The sequence below is a fragment of the Larus michahellis genome, chromosome 4 (genome assembly GCF_964199755.1).
Source record: "Larus michahellis chromosome 4, bLarMic1.1, whole genome shotgun sequence".
Classification (NCBI taxonomy): domain Eukaryota; kingdom Metazoa; phylum Chordata; class Aves; order Charadriiformes; family Laridae; genus Larus; species Larus michahellis.
The window spans coordinates 54,569,777-54,585,654 of NC_133899.1; the positions used below are offsets into that span (position 1 = coordinate 54,569,777).

The 15,878-nt window shown below is 41.9% G+C and overlaps 2 protein-coding genes across 4 annotated transcripts in view; one reads left to right on the forward strand and one right to left on the reverse strand.

Moving 5' to 3' along the window:
- Positions 1-6,060, forward strand: part of ARG2 (arginase 2) — a 22,704-nt gene extending 16,644 nt beyond the window's left edge. The window contains exons 5-8 of the mRNA XM_074584898.1: positions 3,147-3,241; positions 3,378-3,482; positions 4,786-4,922; positions 5,729-6,060. Of these exons, the coding sequence (XP_074440999.1) occupies positions 3,147-3,241; positions 3,378-3,482; positions 4,786-4,922; positions 5,729-5,934 (543 nt within the window). The 3' untranslated portion in view covers positions 5,935-6,060. The remainder of the gene's footprint in view (positions 1-3,146; positions 3,242-3,377; positions 3,483-4,785; positions 4,923-5,728) is intronic.
- On the reverse strand, positions 1,764-15,858 carry VTI1B (vesicle transport through interaction with t-SNAREs 1B). Of its 3 annotated transcripts, none has more exons than XM_074584900.1 (7): positions 15,426-15,858; positions 12,334-12,392; positions 10,914-11,105; positions 9,387-9,560; positions 7,472-7,533; positions 6,158-6,431; positions 1,764-4,386 (listed from the first exon to the last, which is right to left on the reverse strand). In XM_074584900.1, exons 1-6 carry the CDS (start codon positions 15,538-15,540, stop codon positions 6,335-6,337), a joined length of 699 nt encoding a protein of 232 aa, XP_074441001.1. In that variant the 5' UTR covers positions 15,541-15,858; the 3' UTR covers positions 1,764-4,386; positions 6,158-6,334. The 3 variants fall into 3 exon arrangements, with proteins under 3 accessions (XP_074441001.1, XP_074441002.1, XP_074441003.1); XM_074584901.1 differs by having other exon boundaries at positions 1,967-2,400; XM_074584902.1 differs by having other exon boundaries at positions 1,967-2,400; positions 6,141-6,431.
- Positions 15,859-15,878: the final 20 nt, after the last annotated feature.

Consider the following 15,878-nt stretch of genomic DNA (forward strand, 5'->3'; position numbering starts at 1 on the left):
GTTGGGCTCTGGTTCTTGAGCAGCACAGAAAAGCAATGTGTGGTGGGTTGGTTGGGTTTTTTTAGAGGTACTGAAAGAATACTGTGAGCTTTCTGGGGTCAATGGGAGAGCAGGCCTCTTGCCAGCAGCAGCAATGAATAGAGTAAGATTAGGCTATGCTGGGAGGTGAATGCCAGGTGTGGTGCCAGTTATGAGATTTTGTCACAAGCTCAGGTAAATTCTAAATATTAGGCAACCTATGTAGAAACATCTGACATAAGCCCCTCAACCTGTATTTGCAGCTATACACAGGCATATACTCATTTAGAGGGTTTTCTTATCATATTATATTCCTGTTTAGAAGGAGGAAAACAACATCTGTCCTGCTGGTACAGGAAGGCTTCTACAACAGTATATTTAAACAGCTGTTTAGCTGTAGTAGAATGGGCCTTTGACAATAGCTTGTCTGGCTGTGTATCTGGCTCACTGGAGGGAACTTTTCTGTGTGAACAGGTGTATGTGGCTCAGCTCTCATCCAGTACGGCAGTTGTATTGATAATGGGACAAAAAAATTTACTGTCCTCCTCTCCTGACTGCTTTGCAAGGATTCTTTCTGAATCCTAAAATTGTCTGCTGCCAGCAAGAAGGCTACTCTAGTCCTACACTCTGCTAAGCGTAACTTCTTTCTCAAAGTGATAGACAAACTACCAATAGCACTTTGCTCCTCAAGGAGGTTTCTATCTTGTCAAAGGGTACAAAGCATAGCAGCGCGAGAGGACAGAAGAGATTTTTGTGATGAGCCCTGTATCTCCTTCCTTGCTTTCACTCATGCTGTGAAGGGGTTTTTTGAGCAACTCCCTTCCTACCATGCCACATCTCTGTGTATGCTTCTCTGGGTGGACTCCCATAATTCCCTCAAACTGTCCCTCTGGGTCATGACCTAATAGTCTCAAGAAGGCTAGTTAGCACTTGGCTCCCTGTCTAGATTGTTTTGTAGAGCCAGAGAGGAACAACAGCTCCTTTGAGGATATAAAAAGAGAGCAAAATAGCCTGTATGATTACATTTTATCTTCCTGATTCATTGCCCATCTCTACTAACTGGTGCTGCTCTTCCTGCATCTCCAGGCTCCTTCTTCCTCATTCCCTATCAAGAGGAGATGAGACAGAGGTAGTAGTGTAACACACATCTCTCCTGATGGCACAATCTGTTGAGACCGTTCTTGATCCCCATACCAGCAACTCAGTTTGGCTGCTGTAACCTTCTGTGGGATTGCATAAGAACTGAGTCAGGGCAGGTTAGTCTCTTTGCTTGGTTAGTTTTTGAGATGCGTGAAGTCCTAGCCCTCGGTCACTATATGACCCTACAAACAGCTGTCCTGGCACAACATAACAGGGGAAACTGATGTGGCAGCAACTGCTTAAATTAGCACACCTGCCAAGCGCTCTCCAGGGCTGTTTCATGTCCCTCAGTTCAGGTGTTCTCTCTGTTTTCAGAATCCCTTATGTATCCAGGGCTAAGCTTGGTCAATGCTCTACTGAATTAAATGTCCCCCTGTAGCAGACAACATGAAGTATAAAAGTGATGCGTCTGGATATGACATAAAATAAAGCATTTGGCCTGGTTGCTGTAGAACAAAGCCTGGTGTTGCTTGCACAGTCCATTCATGGGTTGGCAGCTGCTACTTGTTTGTCCAGCCAGCCTCACAGGAGCACTGCTTGGCACTCCTCCACACAAGGTGGCACTTCAATGTTTTAAAAAAGCTTTTAAAATTAATTTTGTGGTTTTAAGGGAAAATATTTGTGAACATAATCCTTTGACTAGCATTCCTCAAACCATGCACTAGTGTCAGGGGTCTTGGAAACATTCAAATTAAACTCATAAACTGCTGTTAGTAACTTCCCATGAAAATCCCTGCACCTTTTTCTGATGCCTGTTTGGCTTTACAATCAGCAACTCCTTTTCTATTGCAACAAAGTAAAAACAGAGCCTACCAAAGGAAGTTAAAGCATTCCATTTTCTTTATTAAAAGAGGAAGAGGTATAATTAAAAATGGCAGTATTACATCTACTAAATCTTTGATACTAGAGAGTATCTGACAGTATCATCAGTACTATGGTCAGTTTATGGTATGGTGATGGGTTTTGCAGATGCAGCTTCATTTCTGAGGCCTGAATTATTTTTCCTAGTGGTCTCCAATTCATGACTGCAGAAAAGTTTCAGGTCGTTGCCCCAGACTAACAAATAATTTTTTTATATGTGCTTATTTAATCCCAAAGTAATTAAATATAGCTATGGGTGTTAGCCTTTAAAAACAAATCCAAGTGTTGTAACTAGAACATAATTAGTAATTGAGAAGTACAAGAGGGAAACAAAGACTTCTTGCTGCTTGACAGCTGTGTTGGCTGTAGCCATTTTCAGAGCTGGGAGAGGAAGAAGAAAAATTTGAGTTAATTTAAAGCACTCCTAAAATTAGTAGATATTACGAACTGAAGGATTTTTATAGTTGCATACCATGACAACTTAATTACCAAAGCTGAAAAATTATGATCTCATTATGATCTTTCATTTGCTGTCTTAGACCTGCTCTCTTCAGTTCTACATTAAAAAACAGTATGATGCAGCCCAATGTGGAGGCCCTACTTCTTGTCATGCTCTTTATTTTTTTTAACTTCCCACTTTGAATTTGTCCACCTGTAATGTTTTTGCAACACAGTTTGCATGACTTTTTTGGTGATTCCCCTAAAAAGACACAGGTGCCTGGTTTTTCATTTTTCCACTTAAGTATCATGTACTGGGTAGGTTACACAGCATTACCATGAAACGCACTGTGTAAGTGACCTACATCTGAGTATCCAATTTCTTATCACTCCCCCTTACATTCACTGATGCTAATTACCTACTGATTGTGGATTTGGGCTTTTTATTCCTCCTCTTCAAACTGGAAAATATAGAAGAGTTAAAAAATCTTTATCCATTAACATTCATCTTGGGTAAAATGGTATGACAAAGGTAAGAACTGATTAAAGCAGGGAGACAAAGTCTCAAGGATGAAGTTTCTCTCTTTAGACCGAGACAGGATGCTACAAATAAATAACTTTTGAGGGATAGCATTAAATACAGTTTTGTTATATATATCATTCACCTAATACCAAGCCTTTGCTTGCAGGTACCACAACTTCCTGGCTTTTCCTGGCTAAAGCCCTGTCTCTCAGCATCTGATATTGTGTACATTGGTTTGAGGGATGTGGATCCTGCTGAATAGTAAGTTGATTTAGGTTAAAGGATTTTTATAATAAGCTGAAATCATGAGCTTCTTTCCACATCTGGCTGTTCGCAAGGATTGTTATATTTAAGCTTAGGCCAGTAATGATTTTTTTTTTTTTTAATATTTTAACAGCTATATTTTGAAGAACTATGACATCCAGTATTTTTCCATGAGGGATATTGATCGCCTTGGAATTCAGAAAGTTATGGAAAGAACATTTGAACAACTGATGGGCAGGTAACAAACTATTATCTGATTTAAACTACTCTTATCATCCATTTGTTGAATATCTGCTTTCCTGAAAGTTATTTAAGTGAATATTACTCTTGATGTAAAGCAGCCTAACCAAACTGGGACAGCGTCCAGTAAATAGTAAAAGTTGTAGCACTGACTTTAGTATTTGACTTCCACATCTTGAACTGGAACCCGTGTTTGGCCAAAAGCTATGAGATAGGTTACATTAGTCGCTACAGTTGAGGCTCTGTTTTACATAATTTGTTCTGTTCTGCCCGTTTCAGTTAAGCTAATGAAGTTCACTTTAACCACTCCCTCAGCGAGATTCAATATGGAAGTCTTTGCTAACCTTGCTCAAGTTTGGGGAACCAGATCAGGGAGCAAATCATGCTACTCTAGGGACACACGGCGAGGATCAGAGTCAGAAAGGGTCACCTCTCACCACAGAGTAGAACAAAATCCTGTAAGCGGAACAAGGTCTGTGTATCTGTACTGGATGCTGTTGCATCTAAAAGTGTGCTTGCTCTTCCTAGCTGCAGCTGTGCCAAGTAAAGAAGCTGCCAATCCAGATGCTGCTTCCTACTGAGCATCTGCAGTAAGTTGGAAGTATGCAGTCTACCATTTAAATAGCTCACCTGAATGACAAGAGGCGTCCAATTTATTAAGCTGTTATCGGTTGACAGACTTAATGTAGTAACCAACTGACATTTTAGGTTTGAGATTATCCTTCCTTTTTTCATCAACTAGGCTTACATGGCAGAGGTTGAAGGCAGCCTTCAACTATTGACCTGAACAATGCAGAATGCCCCACTCATCTTGATGAGCTGTCTATGAAATCCTCAAGCTTGGTGCTTCCTCCATCCTAGATGCCATGCAAATCAAAGTTTCAGCCTTTCACCCTGGCTTTCTGTACAAAAGGAGAAAAGGCTGGATTATATCATACCATACGTTTCTCTACATTTTTCCAACTAAGACAAAAACCAGATAAGATGGTTAGAACTGAAGTACTTATCTTCAGCCAAATCATACCTGAGCAGATGCTCACTGAAAAGAGAAAGACAAACTTCTGTTCCCCCAATGCATACTGGGGAGAGTTCTGCGCTAAAAGATGTTTCCGAGTCCAAAGATATTGGGGAAAAAAAAATCCTTTCCAAATGTGTATAAGACATGGTATGGGACTTAGGGGGGGGCACCTTTAGCATCCTGGAGCTTGATGCTACTTGGCTGATCAGCCTGGACGGTAAGAAATACATGTAGAAAAAGTTTAAGGTTCTGAAATTGCTTTTCTTGTTTTATTCTGCTTCAGGAGACAGAGACCAATTCACCTGAGTTTTGACATTGATGCTTTTGATCCCTCACTGGCTCCAGCAACCGGGACTCCTGTTCTGGGTGGATTAACTTACAGAGAAGGCATGTACATCACGGAGGAAATACACAACACAGGTAGGAGTCAACCACCAGCACTGCACTAAGCAAGGACAGGACAAACTACATACAGTTCATATTGGTTATGTTTTTCCTGTGTAACTAGATAATATGATACATGTAGTCAAAGCTAAGGTGCCTCCAAAGTCAATTCAGCCTTCGGTAAGGGAAAAAGAAGTCCTATAGTGTTGGAAGCAGCTTAACCACAACTTACTTACCAAGAGTAAATAAAATACGTAATATATTAACAACTAATGCCAAAAATGACTTGTCCCCTATTTCTAAACACATGAGGTGAGATGTAAAAAGCTTTCACTAAGTATACTGCAGTTGACTCAATATATGAGGACTTTCCTCCTTATGCCATGGAGTTTTTATTTAATGTGTTTAAACAATGAGTTATTTGCATTTAAAGAAGGAAAAAACCCAACGAGACAGAGTCAATAAAATCATGAATATGATGACAAAAAATACTAGGTGAGACTATTTTATATCCCCCAGTTTTTGGACTGGGAAAAAAAAGACTAAAAAAAAAAATTTCTCTCATAAGTGTATATGGAACATCAAACTCAATTTCCTGAATGCTAAAAGCATGAATGAGTGAGGTAGTGACAATGTAAGAAAGAACCAAATTAAAACGAAAGTTTCATCTAAGAATGATAATCTCATCGCTCACTTGAGAGCCAATTTTACTTGTCTAAGGGGTACAGTAGGTCACAAGCTCAAATATCAGACTTTCTGCAATGAATGAAAGGCTGCGAAAGAAACCCTATTAGAGAATTTGCCCTTTTTCATAGTAACAAAGCTGTAAATCACTTTCACAGGAATGCTTTCAGCTGTAGACATGGTTGAAGTCAATCCACTGCTTGGAGCTTCTCAAGAGGAAGTGAATGCAACCGCTAGTCTTGCCGTTGATGTGATAGCAACGTGCTTTGGGCAGACAAGGGAAGGAGCACACATTGCTTTTGATGAACTGCCAACACCCAGTTCTCCAGATGAATCTGACAGTGAAGAGCAAGTGAGGATTTAAGAACCCAAAGTGTTGGGTACGTTGGACATTATAGAGCTCTGCTGAGGCACTTGAGTGTTTAGATTGTCAAGACTTGGCAAATACTGTTACCTTCTCAATTTTTAAATAAACTAGCTTTTCCACTGATTGGTGGCTACTTTATTACATACCAAGATTTATTCGTTTAGTTAAGTATATACAAATTGAGACAATAAAATATTTATTACCTTCTTATTAATCTTACCAGCAGTTCAAGTCTGTCTCTGCATTTTCCTTTTACTCCCATTCTGTCTTTCTAGTGTCAGTACAGTTTCAGTTAACATGCTGTCTCATGAGACAGTTCAATCCTCAGACAGCCCAAGGGAACAGACAGCCCATCCGCTTCCTCAACACTGGAAAAGCTCATCTCGGTCACGAAGATTCATTTGCTGCGAAAGAACTTGTAGTAGACCACACCTCCCAGGATGGCTAATTCCAGGATGATGATGATCGACAGCAACAACTTATTAGTGGTTACTCTAGAGTTAAAAAATAATAATCATAAAAAATAAATCCAAGATAGCTTCCCCCCCCTTGATTATGAAAGCAGATTCTAGATAATCTTACCTTCAATAAGTATACTCCCTGTTACAGCTAGACCACAAAGTGCTACTCGAATAGCTCTTAACAAGCAGGAAGGGACAAACTCAGTCATTTCCTACTCCTGTTTTCCTGGAAATTCTGCTTAAATCTTCTACTTCAACAGTAGCAGTTCTGTTCCTTTTCCCCCACCCCACTTAAGGCAGATCATCCTGCTCTATATGTGCTTACTCATTCAGTTAAGCAAAGAGGAGAACATCAGTTGAAGTCCTCTGCTAAAACCCATGTTGTGGTGCTTTTACTTGGAACTGTCATTGAACTATAAAAATAGCAAACTAATACTTTACTTTTACTATTGAAAATTATGCAGTTGTTATAACTTCCTTTACCAATGGGTATAAAGGAAAGACTGTTAGGCCAGAAGTACCTACTGGAAATATACTCCTCGAACTGGTTTATAAGGATAATTAAACCTCATAGTTAAGACACTGTAAATACACTTAAGCAGCCAAGGCTTTAGTCATCAAAACAGTACATGGTCAGGCTCAGTTTCTCATATGACAGTCTAATTACCCTAGGGCATTACCGTGGGCTAAACACAGTTGTCTGTGTCATCAGACATCTAACTCACTTAATGCTCAGTGATTTATGGCCCAGCTTTTTCCAACGTAAGTAACACAGAGTTGCATCTAAAGTTACCTTCAGCAATTTGCTGTAACTCGCTTATATCATGTGGGATGGTTAAAGACCCTGTAATGGACTAGAAGAGCAGCACAAATTCAGTAGTGTTCAACCACCTGTATTCTATTAAGTGATTACCAGAGAGGAGAAAACACAAGTTACCATCAGCACACAGGCACATGTTCCTTAAAACCTCCCTGCAGTTCCAGCTGACGCTTTATTCCTTGGTTTTCAACTGAAACTGGCAGGCAACAATGCTACCTGCCGAGTGCTGCTTTAAGTCAGTCACGCTACTCACCTCCTGGACATGGAACGGAGAATCTTGCGACTCTTGCTCAAGTTCTCACTTGTATTCACCAACTAAGAAGAAACAGAAGTTATCTGTCAGTTGAACAAGTATACAGCAGCTCTGCAAAGATGCACCTGGAAGTAGCTGGTGTTGCAATGTTGCAATTAATAATGGGACCAATACAAGCTGGAAGCATTGTGGCCTTTCTGAGGAGGAAATAAGAGTGTCATGTGTACTCTCCCTTAGATACATATAAAGATATGCAATTATGGATCACTTTCTACCACTTTAGTTAATCTACAACTATCAGAAAGTTGGCTTTAGCTCCTTTCATTACATTTCATTTAATTGTTCTAGTTGTTGACACCAGGAGAAAATGATACCGACATGTTCTCCCCAGTGCGTATCTGGAACTGTTTGAAATGCTGTTCACTTCCTAGCAAAGAATGAACCACGTTGCACTGACAGGTCTAAGTGACCCAGTGGATATGAGCTCTGAACTGTTAATAGATAATCCATTTCAGCTCAGAAAGGAACTGTCATGTATTTCTCAGTCAGCTATGAAGAAGCACATAATTAAGTGAGGTTACACACAAATAAAAAAAAGCTGCCGGCTCACAAAACAGAGCCAGGATTCATAATGTTTGGCCACCGGAGGTCCCCAGGTAAGATTTCACTGTTCCACTTCCAAACCTTCCAGGGAAGCGAAAGGTACACCGGGTCACTCACCACCACAGACACCTGCCTGCACAATTCCTCTGTAGTTTAAGCTACCGCCCGCAACTGCAAAACTGTCTCTGTAGGTACATTACTTTGCATTGAGATGGACTGGACCAAGCTGGGAAGAAAATTGCCAAGTCCATTTGAAGCATACTAGAGTGACAATCTTTGATGTGAAAGACCAAGCAAGAAGAAAGTCTGCTTCTAGTTGGAATGTGTGGTTAATACAATTCAGCAATGCAATGTCTAAAAGGCTCACAATAAAAGTCACAGCTTCATGAACAATCTGTGGATAGACTGACATGCTTGAAGGGCTGTAATATTTTTTATTGGAAAAAGAACAGAGAAAAACTATACCTACAAACCTTAAGATCACATTTCCTTTCCTGCTCTCCTACACAAATTAGGGAGCAGGACAAAAGAAATTCTGACCGAAATAAAAAAAAATACTTAAAGGAAAAAGCTACATCCCCCCCAGAAAAGGGATGTGCTTTTTGTTTTGGCCGAGCGCACTCACTTGCCAAACTCAGCATCCCCCTGCAAGTCACTCACCTAAAAGCTTGACACTCACGATCCCGTACACACACAGCAAATCCCATCAGTTTGTTACTTAAAAAATTGAATTCTCAGTTTTGCATATGTGTATAAAAAACCCAAATGAACTACTTTTTAAAGCTTCCACAGTAGAAGCAGAGCTTCTTTACTGACCCAAGGACAAGGAACAGGCATCTTGGCTGACACCACTTTCTCACTCTCCTTAGCTAACCGACAAATACTGGAGGGTTAGTAATTAAATAATTAAGCTTCTATTATATTTAATTTCATTAGAAGAACTTGCTAACTGCCTCCCAAATCTAAACCTTTATTAGTAATCTAGTGGTGGCAAGTCCTTATAATTCTTTAAAGTCTGCAATTTTTTCAGTAATGCTTTTTGTTTTTTTCTTTAGCAGGTTTATAGGTCTAATATCCACTCTTGCACAGACACAGCAGCAGCCATTTGGCCATCGTGCTTTGGGCCCTTCTACAGTAATTATTTTCCTTTTATGAGCACAGCATAGAAATGTGGCAGCCTGGCTTTGGTCTGTAGAAACATCCATTGGATTACCACGTCTAGGGAGGTCCCCGAGAGAAGCCACTGGCATGCAGTTCCCACTAAGCAAACATCAGGTTGCTTCGACACAATCCCCACAGTTTCTCCGCTTACTCTGCTCTTGGTGCGTTCCAGTTGCTCCCGCTGCTCCCCAAGCTCTTCAATGATATCGGTGCCAATCTGATCGGTTTCAGCAGCAATTCGGTGCGAGCGCTCAATGCTCTGACTGGCTCGGTTCAGGCTGTCTGTTCCCTGGAGAAGCAGCACCCTCTGTGACTGCAGATTAGTCTGAAAAATAACGTATGCTTAACTGTTAAGCACAAAGACAGAGGTATTATGTTCTGACATATTAAAAAGTGAGGATGTGACTCCATAGGCCACCCATTTGTATTAGCTGTACATGCTGCTTATGTTAACTGATGTAGCCCAGTTAATTTTGAAAGAGTTCTTGTTCACACGGTAATATTATGCCCAAATCTGGTTAAACCTTTCAAAAAGGACGACACAGAGCTGAAGAGTTAAAATAGTTACAAAAACCTGTCTTTGGAACAATTTACTTTTCCATCAAAGAACACTTAAATGAAAATAATATCTTTGCTTTCCAGAGGCTAACTTTTCCTTCCATTCATATCTAAATTCAGCCTTGTTTGTGACTTCACAGTTGGTTGCCAGGGAGATCATTAAGAGTTTACACAGTCAAAAGGATTAGGAACAAACAGCTCCAACAGATGGACTGCTAAGTAACAAAGATCCTCTTTTCATGCCAGTAGGCTCTGCTAGAGGGTAAGAAGTGTTTGCTGACCTTGGGGTCAAAAGGTAGCTCAAAATAAGGTATTCTCTTAAGCTTCAGAAAGTCTAGTCTACCACCCTGCGCTCAGGTTTTAGAGGAACCAAAAAAGAGGAACCAAATGCAAAAATTTACCAAGCTACTGCTACCATGTAGAACACGATACAAAGGAAAGAGCCTCCCTCTCCCCTTCCTTGTCGAAGGCAGACAAACAAAAAGCCCACCTCCATGAAGCTTCTGTGCAGATGACAGCACTTTGAAGATAAGCAGATTCAGTCTCACTAGCTCAGACATATCTAAGCATATCTGGTAAACAAAGAAACTGGTGTATTTCTTCACAGTAGCAGCACATCCATAGTGAGCAAAGTGCTAGAGGATGACTTCTTATATTTTCTTGAAATTATTTACACTGAGGTTGCTTAGAAGAGAATTCTACCACAGAACCTATACAGTGCATGACTGACACACTTTGCCAGTTTTGGAAACTAAAACCAGATCAGTTAACCCTTCTTTTCAGTCAGTAGCATCACTTTTATGTTTTCACTGCTGTCGGGGAATGATTAAATAAAGCATTTCAGTATAGACTGTTGTGTAAGTTCCTAACCGCATGGCATTCAAGGAGTTCCATTTTGATTATACTCGTATCTTTGTTTTAGAACAGAAAAGCTCTTTGAGTTCCAAGTGTTCTTTCTCCTCCCTGAGCTATTCATGTTATATGTGGAGAGATATACAGGGAGTTATACAAGCACAAAAACTAAGCAGATTAAAGTAGAAACACTGTAAACAATACATCTGGAATATTCACGTTTAAACAATGAAAGCAATGTGAAATAAAATTTATATCTAATACTCACACTCTGTTCATTTTCTGTGGAGAAGATGCCATATTTTATATCGCCTTGACTTCCAGGGCCCAGTCCCAAATCTGTGCTTCTCATCTCTCTCTGGAACATGGAGAGGTCTCTTCTGTACGCCCGGATTTTGCTCATCATTTGGTTGCGGAAAGGCAGAGGAGCGTACTTCAGTTCTTCCTCCATTTCCCGCAGCTTTAATGAAAGAAAATGTAGTTATTTTTTAAAGCACCAAATCTATTCTTAGCAGCAGCTATACTCAAAATTCACCACCAGATCAAGGGATTCACATGTTTTTATGTGATTGGGCGAGAGGGATTAAGCCCAAACCCTATACCACTCATCTAGTATCAAGTACACTGTTCTGCCTAATGCTGGTCAGCCCACATGGATTTCCAGATACACAATGCCTCAAGGAAAAAAAAAATAAATTAATTGCCAAGCTTAAATGCTTGATTTTTTTCCTGAAACCTCACCTCTATAACTTCAAAATTTGTAGTTCTCACTTTCATATAGTTTAAGCACCTCTAGGATCACCTTCTCATCCTATCTACGCAACAGAGATCTATTGCATAGGTAGGCATGCCAATAAATTCACACTCTGAACATCCGGGCCTGGCAAGTGGAGTTAGGATTTGTAAACCCTGAGATTTTGGATGCATGAATTTTCACATCAAATTTCAGTGACAGTTGTTACAAATTCACAATGCTTAAAGCTGTCCGCCAATATGAGCTCTCTCAGAATGGGAGCGCTACTTCTCATACATCACCTACACAGAAACACATCAATAAAGCCCAGTAAGTTAGAGGAATAAAGCATCACGTTCAGCTCTGACTCAAAAACAACCTAACAAATAGCACATTAATATGAAAAGAAAGCTTAATCCATAATGTCTTGCTTAAGAAGACAAATCACATGGGGTTTTTTTGTGCTGTTCCATGTCACCTGCTGTCCACGAAGCCTATACAATAGAGGTTTCAAATATTCAAAGTCCCTGGTATTTAACCATCAGACTATTATAGAAAGATCAGATGGGTTAAGACCAACACGAAAAAAGACTGGGCAGGGGGGAAAACAGCAGATTCCCTACATGTCCTCCCTACAGTCTCTAGCAATTTTAATTACACCACTATCACTCTCCTTTGTTCAACAAAGGGAAAGCGATACCCAGACTAAAAAAAAAAAAAACAAACGAAAAACCCCACATGTAAGAACATTTGTCTGTATCTGTATATGGATGTATACAACAGCCTTGACAGCACAGACACACCTATCAGATCAATTAATCAAACATTAAAAAAATACAACATCTGCCTGCCAGAAGAGGATCCATAAAGAAAGTAAGATTTGGAAGTACTGTCCTTTTAAAGATATCAATAATCCAACTGGTCAGAAAGGCCAGAAGCCTGGACTTATGTTTACCGTTTCATTTGCTTCACGCTGTTTTTCATCAAATTCTCGAACTAGTTTTTTCTTCTCCTCTGTGAAAGAAAAAGTAGCATGTCAGATAAACTATAAAGAAATGACAACAGAACTCCAACTCAATCCATTATAGACAAGGAAGCTGCCACAGACGGCCGATTACAGAGACGCCAGAGGTCAGAATTTACCTTGAACAGGAATAGCCTGTTCCTAGGACAACTTTTCAGAAGGGGTTGGGGGTACAGAGCAGAAACCAGCCTTCCAAATGCTGGCCACTGCCTCTGGCAGACAAAACAAACCATCTTTCAAACCTGAAATATTTTTCTGGCCTATTATCCTCCAGTCTCCACTGACAGAATCACATGTTTATAAACAGCTTGTAACTATTTCTTACTTTTTGCACACATTTGGTGAGATTACTGAAGGCTGAAACTGTAATTTGGATTTGAACAGAACATCAAGTCAATCTATGTTTCCAAGCGAGCCCTGAAGTTCCTGGCAGATAGGGCACTCCACATTCTCCTGGTCATAAAGTAATGAGGCAAACGGGATAAGCACTCTAGAGTACTCTGAGATTAAAGATGCCATCAAGATACAACCTCAGTTCACGGATTAATGCCCAAATGCTTCCCTCTTCTGGAATGACAACAAAACTGCACATTTTAGTTGTTTGAGACAGTCATTTGCTAAGATCCTTGTATCTAGGGCTTTGGAGGCTAAAGAATGCGTTTCACTGCTGTTACTCTATTTTTAAACAAAACCTTAAGACATGTGAAAAACCCATCATACCTCCCTAATATCCATGATCAATTAAAGTGTAATTCTGAAACTCCCCTTATCTCAGTGGAGCAAAAATACGTTTCATAAGCTTTTGCAAAAGCACTGAAGACAACCACCAGAGGACTCTTGTAGAACACGGCAAATGAAACCAAATTCTATCAGAAATCTGATAAATATGCACTAGCCTCATTCATCTCTCCCAGAAGAGGGTAATTCAGTCTTAAATAAAATTTTGGGTAGCAAAAAAATGCAGAAAGACATCTTCGTAAAGCTTCTCTAATCTGATTAAATTTAAAGACTAAATTAAAGACAAAGTTATGAAAACATTGTTGCAGTAAAAAACCAAAACTTGATAACACCTTTTTGTAAATATGGTCCTCTGCAAAAGAAGCAGTTTTTAAACCACTGAACTCTCAATGGAGAACAGGGAAAAAATCTGAAGCAATCAAAACATTTTTAAATAGCTCCTCTCATATACACAACATACCTAAGCTGTAGGCTTTCCTTTTCAGTTCAAACTCATATGAAGCCCCAGAATTTGAACTGTAGAGAACTTAAAACAGAATTTAAAACCATCATCAAGAAGAAGCTACGCTCTCAAGTAGCGCACAGAATTATTACAGACTAAGCTACATTATGACTGTTAATACATTACACAGTAGCTGGTATCAGGAAATGCAGTTTCACATCCCAGTTAATTCAGGAGAAAATGCCGACTTAAGAAGGTTCCTAAATACACTCTCCTCAACTTCTTCCGTGATTTGCCACCATGTACGTTTGTGCTGATGCAGTTATTTGTGTAGTGGGGTTGCACGTTGCAAGTCCTTCCTTTATGCTTTTTATTCTTGTCGACTGCTAGTGGAATTAAGTCAGCTTTGAAAGCTGTCATCTGCAGGTTTAACATCCTTCTAGTACCAAACTTTCTGGAAACTCTAAAGACGGGGACTGCAACCCTGAATTTAACTAATTGTTAAGTGGAAAGCCAGGTAAGAAATGCAATGTTAAGCTTTTCATAGCCTGCATTATCCAGCGTAGGCTGCTATATTCTGAACAAACCATTTATTCTAGGGTTTGTGAATTAATACCTAAACACATAAAACTGGTCAATTCTGAAAGAACGGCAAGGCTCGACTATTGCAGAACATGCCTTTTAGCCCCTACTCATTCTTGTGGTACAAAACCCAAGCTGAGCTACAGCAGGTCAAGATAACTGCATATCAAGTTTCTCCTATGAAGGAAGTATTTAATCAAAGGGATTCAGTGACATTGCTAAAATTCTCCTTGTCAGATGACTTCCCTTTCCAGTTCTCAAAATACTGACACGTATTCCGAGAAGCACAATGCCAAGTCCTTACAGAGAAGTGTTTTGTCAGTATTTTATCCACTGGTACGAGCACCATTACCTAATAGGGAATTCCTGTAAAAATCAGATTTTGCTTCTAATAAACTTTGTGTGGGCTGACAGGTAGTTTTTTCTAGTCTGCTGGTAGGTAGTGCACAAACTAGGCTTTTAAAACAGTCATTTAAAATGCAAATCTTCTCCAATAAGCCTACAAATGGTTGTGGACAGTTAAGATAACGAAAACTACTTTTAATTCTGCCGATGAGATTTTAAACAAGAGTCCAACAATGACCAAAAAAACCAAAACGACCCCAAGCAATGCAGCTTAGGCAGTTCACCTACAAACAGCATAAAATAAGATCCCAATAACAACAACTCCTCAGAGAGGAGACTGAAGCTTAAAGCCCAGCACAGCAGCACCTGGCGATGGAGTCGAAGTTTGCCAGGCAAGGGGAGCTGCTCCAGAGGAGGGAAGCCACACACCTGCCTCGCTACTTACGTATTCGGGGCTTTGCATGACCAGGCCTAATGCTCAAGAGCAAAGCTACCACATTATCGCAGTAACCGTAAAACAAGACACGGTGAAGACAGACCCAGCGAAGCCACCCTCCTCCTCAGAGCGAGGCACGGAGTTCCCGCAGTTGCCTTGGCAAACTCCTTCCCCACACACAAGCATTCTTAAAGGCACTTTGCCCTCCCGCCTGTAAACGCAGGCTTATCTATGGAGAAACATCCCCAACGCCCGGCCCCGGCGCCTCAGCAGGCCCCGGCCACCCGAGCGGCCGCTCGCGGGGGTCCCCAGCCGAAGGGCCAGCTGCCCCGGGGCGGGGAGGAGGAAAAGACCCCGATCCCCCGCTTCCGGCCCGGCCCGGTCCGCTGCCCGCGCCCCGTCCCGCCATCGCTACGCGTCCCCCCCCAGCCCGCCCCGCCCCAAGCAACAAGGGGCCGTCGCCGCCCGCCCCCGCCTCACCGGCCGCGCTGCCCCGCAGCCGCTCGGGGACCCCCCGCAGGTCTCCGAGCAGCCCCCGGAAGATCTCGTGCAGCCGCTCCAGGTGCTCCGAGGAGCCGGAGCCGCGGCCCGCCATGGCGGACGCCCACCCCCTGCCGCGCTCGGCGACGGCTGCCGCCTCCCTCGCCAGGCACTTCCGCCATCGGCAGCGGTGACGGGGGCCTCCCCGCGCGACGCCGGGCGCCCGAAGCGCCGCCCGACCTCAAAACCACCCGGCGGCGGCGGCGGCAGCCGCGCCGGCGAGACCGCCGGGGCTGGCTCCCCGCGGGAGCGAGCCACCACACGCGTCGCGACAGGGGGTGTCGGCGACGCCACCCGCCGGTCACCGGCGCCGAGTCGTGTCAGGCGCTGGACGGGGCAGGCGCGAGAAGGTGTTGAGGGGGCCTCACGGCGCGCGGCGGGGGCGGGGCCGGG

Coding starts and splice junctions, on each gene's coding strand:
- VTI1B (XM_074584900.1), bottom strand. CDS start 15,540: ATGGCGGGCCGCGGCTCCGGCTCCTCGGAGCACCTGGAGCGGCTGCAC. Junction 9,561..10,913: donor CCACAGAAAATGAACAGAGT/GTGAGTATTAGA, acceptor GTTATTTTTCAG/ACTAATCTGCAGTCACAGAG. Junction 6,432..7,471: donor CTCCGTTCCATGTCCAGGAG/GTGAGTAGCGTG, acceptor TTTTAACTCTAG/AGTAACCACTAATAAGTTGT.